The 9,395-nt window shown below is 38.2% G+C and overlaps 1 protein-coding gene across 1 annotated transcript in view; it reads right to left on the bottom strand.

Moving 5' to 3' along the window:
* Window positions 1-5,170: 5,170 nt before the first annotated feature.
* Window positions 5,171-9,395, bottom strand: part of LOC103469613 (crumbs cell polarity complex component 2) — a 49,349-nt gene continuing 45,124 nt past the window's right edge. The window contains exons 13-14 of the mRNA XM_017306519.1: window positions 5,342-5,412; window positions 5,171-5,190 (exon numbers count right to left, since the gene is read on the bottom strand). Of these exons, the coding sequence (XP_017162008.1) occupies window positions 5,171-5,190; window positions 5,342-5,412 (91 nt within the window). The remainder of the gene's footprint in view (window positions 5,191-5,341; window positions 5,413-9,395) is intronic.

The raw sequence follows: 9,395 nt of genomic DNA, 5'->3' as shown, positions 1-9,395 counted from the left end.
GATGAAAGTTCAACGAACCTCCCATTGACTGAAGCAGGATATCTTCCTGCTGTATTTTTAATAAGCCACAAGCTACTTCTAAAGTTGTTTTTCTTCAACAGGTAAAAACAACACGTTTTTACCTGTTGTTGTATTTTTATGGATTGGATGAAAACAATCATCTGTTCGATTTCAAATCATCTGTTCGATTTCAAAGTGACAAGGTGCAAAAATACCAAATAAAACATTTTTTCAGTCTCCAGCATATTTTGATATTGATCATATTCCTAGCTGTTTCTCCAAACCCAGGTTTCCCAGGCTTCTGTTCACTGTAAGGAAGATTAGAACTAAGACTGAGCCCTGCTGCACCCCTTACACCGCTGCCTTTTCTCAGCTCCGTGTTTTGTAACAGCGTCCTGATCACATTCCTCTCATGCAGTGGAAGGCTGTCTGGTTCTTCAAATAGATYGTTTTTTCAGAGGCACGCTTCAAAGTGTAGCTTGAAAATCTTCAAGTTAATTTAACCACTGTCATTACATGCAGTAATGTGTGTAGTTCGTCATGGCATAATCACACCACAACAAGTATTCTTTATTAAAGCAGATTATTTCCCCTACAAAATCAGCCTATTTGGAATTAATAACAGTGTTTTATGTCTAATCAACAGTAGATATATTTTCTTCTCTGGCCATGCCAGTTGTTTTCCTATTACGAAGTCGTCATGAATAATGTTCGCACCTCAAATTGCTAAACACACAAACATACACAACTATGATTTGATTAAACTTAACATTCCCTTTTTGAGCTTTTTCTGACATACTGACCACAGCAACTGCGTTTTTAAATAAATACTTCAAATATACGCATGAAAATATAGAGAAAGGTTCAGTGACTTCAACTTGAGCAGTTTAGATACACATACAACCCAAAACACAAAAATGAGGACAAATACTCMAAGTAAGTAGAATAAGAATAATAGGTAGCACGGTTAGCCTATTGAGCCCTACAGTGTTTACTAAATAAATAACACAGCTCAGGATGTCCCAGTCCAATCCCAGSTATCGCCTCAGGATCCTGATCACATTTTGACATGTTCAGTGTCCCTGTTGCTTTTTGTTTGCCTGTCATTTCACCTTAGTTGCATTCTGCATAGTAACATTTTGATTATCATTGCAGATTTTCTTGAACATGTCTCTTAAAGCTGTATTATGGTTTCTGTGTAATTTTGGGGGAGATTATGCTTANGTCCAGAGTGAAGCGTGTGTGATTAACATGACAGGTGAGTAACCTTATATGAGAAAGCAGCTTTGGATTTTATCTACAATGATTGGTTGTATTCCCAGATTTGAAATGATTCCAACGAAAAAAATGATAGATGACTAATCAAAGTTATGTGGACTCGTTAGCAGACTGTGAAAGTCCGCTTCCGATTGGTCAGTGCCTCCAAATGATTCTCCTTTGAAGTCATATACTGTGAGCAACTAACTGCAGACTAAAGGAGCTTTGACACTTGATGGTTTGGCAGAYTCAGTTTTATTGGGGACCAAAGTTGCAACATTTGTGACATTTTCAGCTGGTGGGCTTCACTTTCACAAGATCCAAACTAATCAAAAAACCTGTTCAGCTACTTGCCTGTGAGGGTGCTGGACCAAGAACTACTGAATGAAACGACACAAAAACCTCAGAAGAAAGCACGAATGTAAACAAAATTGGAGWAGTGTCGGGTTTTAGTGGTTGTTGGATTTYTCTTTTGTCTTTGGTAAAAGACTATGAGCCATTCGTCCCTCTAGTGTTAGACCCATGTGTTTGKTTTGKGTCTATTGATCCATAATGCCCAGCTCTATTGTTCACTTCCTGTTTTTGGAGCGGTCTCAGGTTCGCTTGCATCCACATATGCATTCGAACTGGACTTTAATCAAACTGAGACCCGGTTTTTAGGCGGACCAGAGTTTGTTTCTTTGGTCTAYATCAGAGTTTGATTGTGCATTCACACCTCCCTAAAAAAACTGATTTTTTTAAGACAGACTGGATTTTTATGAAACTGAAAAATTWAACTTTTTTGTCCTGAACTTCTTAAATGTATAAATCTATATGAATTTTACTCAGTACGTTACAGCACCGACACTTGATAATTTGTTGACAATCAAGTTTATTTTTATAGTACATATCACCAAAAAGGCAGTGCAAAGTGCTTGACATCATAAAAACACAAAATAAAAAAAATCATAAAAACAACATATGTCCTCAGTTATTGATCTTGGAGTCTTTGATAACTGCTGTGTATATCTTATAAATATTTTACTCAACTAGAAATCCCAGAATAAATSTTCACATAATGCTAATCTTAAACTAAAACTGGTCCCAAGTTCTACTCAGCTTTTAGACAACAGTCTACCTCCAAATAAAAAAATAAATGTTTGCCATTTTTAATTTTCTTCTTTCYTTTGCTACACCTTTATGTTTAATCAAGCAAATTTTAATATCAGACAGTAATAACTTGAGCGCCGTAAATACAAAACAGTTTTAAATGTATTATTTCATATGTTTAGGGAAATGAGCTATCCAAAGCAAAGAATGATAAAAACATTACAGGCTTCCCTGAACATTCCCTTCACTAATAAACTACTAGAGAGAGTTTTTAATCACAGATTTCTTCAAATTCGCTTTAATACAGACTGCTTCTGTCATTATCTGTAGGTGTTTGGATTTTTTTTATTTTTTTATTCAGGTTTTCAGTTTGATCATCCTTCCTGTTCATTTATTTGGATTTTGCCATTTTAGTTAATCAACCGGTTCATTAATTTATTCCTGTGTTTTGATGCTTGTGCTTAAACATGTGTTTTCTTAGATTAGTGTTTATTATTTCCCGGTGGTTTTAGTTTCTCATGTATTTGTTAGATTTGCCTCTCATCWATCAGCCTGCTCCTCAGCACAGCTGTTGTTAATCACCTCRTCCTCTTCTGCCTGCACTTTCCTCTCRGCCTTTTCCATTTCACTCTGACTTCCTCCTTTGGTCTTTCTATCACTCTCCAGTCCTTCTGTATTTAAGCCTGGGTATTCKCATTGTTCTCCGCTGCTTCATCCATCTATCTTCCATGGCTCTGTTTTGTTTCCTGAGTTTACCTCCATTGCCTTCTACATCATAYGTTTCCTTTTGTTACTTTTTTTTCATTAAAGACATTGTCATAAGTTATCTGCACTTCAATCAGTGGTCATGATTTGACCGTTGCAGTGCACTGGAAGTGGATCAGTGACAGAAGTTTTTGTGTCTCAGTGAGTTTTCATGTAGGATAAATAACCGTTTTGTGTTTCATGGTAAGATGTAAAACTTTAAGGTTTTCTGTAGGTCTTGGGGAGTTTTACAACTGTACCAAATTTCAGACKTCTATGTTAAATTAATGCAGAGGGTAGTTTGAAAGTTGCCCAGGGGGCTGTTGATCACTTTTACAAAGCCCTTAAARCATGTACATTTCACACACAACTGATGCAYATGCAAAGTTTGGTGACTTTTAGAAAATATTTAGGCCTCCAAATAGGCACTTTATTTTTGCTAAAATTAATAAAGCTTACAATTTGTAGCACTTAGCTTATCAGGCCTAAYTACACATGACCCAAGGTGAAGTGTAAATGAATGACTCCTCAGCTCACAGGTTTTCAGTCCGTCGAACACCATCAAGTTGCTCTTCAGTGTGCCTGTTTTTTATTACTAATACTATATACCAGCATGGATAGAAAGATTTATTTATTCATTTTTTTATCCAAAGGGAAATTCAAACTTAGTCGCAGCAAAACAATAACTCTCAAGAAACATAAAAATACAATAGGAACTAGGTTAGAGCTTTTCTCAATCTGCCAATGYCTCCTCCTTTGTGGTTTGACCCTGTCTWTCTGCCCCAGATAGTCTCCATGGTACCAAATGTATTATGCCCTGCATGTATAATGATATTATAGGTGGGCCACAAAGCTTTATTACATGAACCCTCCTCTACCTTCACAGGTCAGAACAAGGCAGCGGTGGGAGAATGTATTATAATGAATGCCAAAGCTAAGCACTAAGACGCATTTTGCTCTTGCTGCTCTTAAGGAATATGGATTATGAATGAGGGTGGGATCAAACCTGCTGTGGTTTCAATATGTATGAATCTTTTCATATGCAACAAGCCTGCTGCTTTATCCGTCACAGCAGGTGTGAACTAGCAAGCACTTCTGCTACCGCTAAAAAATGCAGCCAACTGGTTTACAATGTTCTTGGCTCTGTGCTGAGCTGAATTACATATATTCAACAATGCTATTATGTATTAATGGAATTCTATTTTCCGCTRCAATAATTATAATTAAATTCTAATTAATCAGATAACTCTATACTAATTTTATATTTTCGATGCTTGTGTTCATTCTTATGGGCATTGATAGTACATGGAAGAACGATCATTTCTCTGCTGCTCATCCATGTTAGCATACTGTGTTAAACATAGTAATCATGAGAGAGCCTAAATAAATGACATATCAAATCAACACACAAGTAGTTCACCAAATACAAAATGCATCTTCTTCCAATCACATTGCAGCCTTAAGACTTTAACCGTGCAGAAAGCCTGTGAGCAGGCTTCATCACTCTGAGCTTCATGGGAATGAAGTGATGTATCACCTGTGACCCTGTAATGAAGCGACATCCCCATAGCAAACAGGAAGCATTCCACTTTTTTCTGGCTCAGATTGAAGACTTGTGACTTTGAAGATATATATCTCATCCCTGCCACTCACTCTGAACTGTGCACCAAATGCTTGAGCATATCGACAGAAAAACATCACTACCATCCTGTGGTTCCTAAATAAAAAAATAAAAAGTCCTACTCAAAGCTTGGCCTTGGGGTCTAGAAAATGAGCAGATGACAAGAGGCAGGGCTTGCAGATTTCGGTGTTACCCAAGAATTGCACAGCTCCTGTTTTGTTAAGCCTTTTGCCCCTAAAAATAAATCAGGCACCTGATAGCATCCCCCACAAAATATCTCTGGAGTTGTTAACCGGAGCCTACACCTGATTCACTGAGCCCACATAGAGACGTTCTGTTACCACCATAACCCAGAAAACCTAGACCAGAACCCATTGGCTACTACACTGTACCCAATGGTTACCTTTGGTCAAGCACCAATGGTACCCAAAAATCCATTCTTGACTTCTGGGGCTTGCTTTAGGCCCAGGTGTAGAAAGCTACAGAAAGACACATTCACATGGTTCCACCTGGACCAGCAGACGGATGATCTCTTCCCTCTGCTGATCTTAGATCACAGTTTGGTTTTCCTCTTTACGTGAATTGGGAGTCTGTACCCATTCATCCATTATCTAACATGTTTATCCTTACAGGGTTGTGAGGGTTGCCAGTGCGGTCGACGGGTGAGAGCCGGGGTACACTCTGGACAGACCACCAGTCCACTGCAGGGCAACACAGAGACAGACAGGACAAACAACCATACACACACATACAGGCACGCGCGCACACACACACACACACGCACCTACACACACGCACACACTCCAATGAAGAATTCAGATCAATTCAGACCAATTAACCTAGCAGTAATGTTTTTGGACTTTGGGAGGAAGCTGGAGTACCTGGACAGAACCCATACATGCACTGGGAGAACATGCAAACTTCATGCTTCAGAATTCCAGCCTTGGACCTGAAGCCAGGACCTTCTCACTGCAAGGGAACAGTGCCAACAACTGTGCCATTCAGTACACAGTGTACAGTGTCTATATTGATACTGTTTTGTTTAGGTTGTTTGTTGTTTATTAACTTTTGGGTCTCACTACTCACAAGCTTTGCCCAGGATTCCAGCTCTAATATTTTATTACTAGATAAGTAATAAAACATTAGATTGGTGATTGGTGAGTGGACCCCTCACATAGTTTGTCTTTCACATTAAATTTCAATGAAATATATTTATGGTTGTGGTTGTAATGTGACAAAATATACAAAAGTTCAAGGACTATAAATACTTTTGTAAACCACTGGATAGTGAACAATCTGAAAGCATTAGTGGTTTTATGTGCTTTTATGTGTATGGTTGTCCATTTCTTAAAATAACATGTTTAGTAAACTAAGAGCTCACATTTAATTTACAGGTGGTTATTTTCCATTGCTTAGAAGTGTGTGCATGTGATGTGTGTGTTGTGTGTTGAAGGGGGATTAAGAATTAATAAAATGCACTAGAGGGTGAATTTAAGAAAACACAAGTTGTTAATTTCTTTAATGCTATATCGAAGAATCTAGGATGTCCTTACCTAGTACAGAAGGTAAAGGTGGCTCCATGAATATGCAGGTTCTGAATATTTAATGTGGTTTAATTATGGTCTGTCATTGTATCTGACACAGCAAATGTCTAAACTTTAGGTAACCAAAGTATTCAAATGATTGATGATAATGATTATTATTAKTAGTAGTAGTAGTATTACCTGTAAGACCTGTCAGACATTCTAAATATGTATACAGTAAAGTCTAATATTTCTCTTATTTCCAAGTATTTGGCACCACAATTTTTATTTTTTTTCCTTTCCTGACATTTCTCTTTGCTTTAAACAACTGAATGGATTTGTGAGACAACAGGAAATGAATAAATCACAGTGCACATCGATGTGGTCCTGGGTGTGAAAGTATGCAGTTAGGTGTGTGTGCTGTAGACTGTGTGCAAATCTATCCCTGGGCCTGGGGAACCTCTTCTGCAGGTCTAATTACTTTAATGAGGGATGTCTCCCTATCTATCAACCCTACCCAAGGGTACACATTAACATTCCCCCCTTATAGACATACACAACTTCACTCACAATTAACCACAAATTCATCAGCACAGTAAATTCTCTCTTGTCGTGTGAAGCTTTGGCCAGAAAACTTCCACTGCTGACTGGTAACTCAGGTCAAGTGATTCACCCCAGGCTTGTTTTGATTCTGTATAATTTAAGTGTGTAAAGCTGGACTGCAAGCTGACGTGGTTTTTGGTAATTATTCATTTTGTCCTTCTTTTTCTGGCTTAACAGATCAGACAGTATACACAGTTAATATTGGCCACAACATTTCTTCCGCTACCAATTTAAACTGGCTGACAGGTATATAAAAATATGTTTGTTTTGACCAACAACTGTCAGCCAAGCAGTGTGAATATATTTGTAGGTAATTGTGTGTGCGCGTGCGTGTGTCTTTTGTGAGGATCTATATATTAAGCTTCAGAGAGCAGTACAGTGCTAGCCAGCGCAACACCCCACCAAGGGACASTCATGGGACACCTGTGCAGGGTGTGTTATCAAAACTGACCTGATGAGCCGTGGATGTCCGAGGATTTGAAAAAAAAACACAAACAAAAACCACTCTGACGGCCTCCTTTCTGCCACAGTACAGTCAGTGCTGCAGTGCATGTCTTCCCTCTGCTGGGCAAGGAAAAGAAATGCAGCATGTTGTCCACCAAAAGGACGCAAAGCAAAGGGACACAGGTCAACTCTTTTCCTAAAACATATACAGCTAACAAATATGAAGCCACAAACTACACAGTTTATTAGAAGGAACTTTGCAGTCACTTTGGCAAATTAGAAGCCAAACTAGGCCACCACATTCTGGTATTCATAGACTTAATTTGGCTGTAAATAGATTATTAATAAATCCCAAAGACAGTTACAAATAAATTTAGTTTGGATCAAAATTACACCTGATAACCCGGAAAAGTATGGTTAGATAATTTTCACCCTTAGTTATTGTTACCTGTCTGATATGGTTTAGCTATTAAAGCAATAATAGAATAAGGAAAAAGTTGATCACTTATGTCTTCAACAGCATGGTACAACACACAACTTCTCTCCAACATGAGTTTATTAACAAAATGATTTCAACCTTCTAGTTAAAACACTCTATTCAACAAACTCACAAAGCTAGTAACACTTAACTAAACTGCAAAGTAAAAATGATAGTAATGAAAACCAAGAAATTACCAGAATTATCCATCCATCCATTTTCTTTACACCCTTGTCCCTCAGTGGGGTCGGGAGGGTTGCTGGTGCCCATCTCCAGCTAACGTTCCGGGCGAGAGGCGGGGKCACCCTRGACAGGTCACCAGTCTGTCGCAGGGCAACACAGAGACACACAGGACAAACAACCATGCACACACACACCTAAGGAGAATTTAAACTGACCAATTAACCTGACAGTCAAATTAAAATAGTAAATACATGTAAGAGTAGAACCAATAATCAATAAAACAATAAATTTATGTGAAAGTTCAGCATAAATTGTGAAGTTTAGAAGCAAGACTTATTTAAGAATAATTTAGAAATGTGGCCAAATTGGTTTATAGGTAAATCAGATTAGGCTGCATCAATATGGGCTGTAGATCACAGGAACATACAAAAGATAAGAATTAAGCATGAAATGGCTCATAGAATGATATACAGTATTATCACAGTCCATTATGAATATGTATGTTTCAAGACCCAGGTTTTAATTAAAGCACTAAATCAGCTCTTGAAAAATTCAGAATGGTGTGYTGTGGTGGTGCAGGGGTTAAGCACAACCCACATATGGAGGTCTAAGTCGTCGATGCAGCTGTYGCAGGTTYGATTCCCAGCCTTGGCGACCTTTGCTGCATGTCTTCCCCCTTCTCTCATTACCCACTTTCCTGTGAATTAACTATCAAATAAAGGCCACTAGAGCCAAAAAAAAAAAAAAGAAATCTTTAAAAAATTCAGAATGTGTGTAGAAATCACAAGATGTAATGAAGACSAGGAGGAATRAATGGAGGAAGAGGACACAGTTGGCAAAGAAGCTGCTGCCTTCAGCTTCTTAAATGAAACACTGAATTCACTTTTGTACCTGTGGTCAGAGTGTGTCATCCAGTAAGTAGTTCTGTAGCTCTGTGTCCGGTCCAGTAACACTTGTTTAGGGTCCAGTCTTCAGTCTGTTATCATCTGAAAGATCTTCCAGCGCCTCATGTCTGATGTTTCTTCCAGAGTCTTTTGCTCACAGGCCGGCGGCAGTGGGGTTTAGACACTGTGTGGATACAAACTATGCACTGCACTGCATCACACAAATAACTTTTAGTGATTATGTACAAATATGTYCTTTCGGAAGTTGTGTTTGACTCTACCACTGCGCATCATTTATGAATTTGAAAAAGAAAGCAAATGTTTTCTTTCTTTTTTTTTAATTTCAGCCAACAGTTATGCAGTGTGGCACGCAAATACAATATAAGACTAGAAATACCCAAACTATATGTAGAAATTTAACTCAACCAGTAAACACTAGCTACAATTCATATGGTCAGTACTGATAAGTAGGTTTGTCAGAGTCCCTATACCATATTGTCATCATGTAAATGTGATCTCATATCAATTTAACCCTTTCATGCATAGCAGTCACTACAGTGGACAGCTAT

Source organism: Poecilia reticulata, linkage group LG9, assembly GCF_000633615.1.
Source record: "Poecilia reticulata strain Guanapo linkage group LG9, Guppy_female_1.0+MT, whole genome shotgun sequence".
NCBI lineage: Eukaryota > Metazoa > Chordata > Actinopteri > Cyprinodontiformes > Poeciliidae > Poecilia > Poecilia reticulata.
This window is presented reverse-complemented; position numbering and strand designations above follow the sequence as displayed.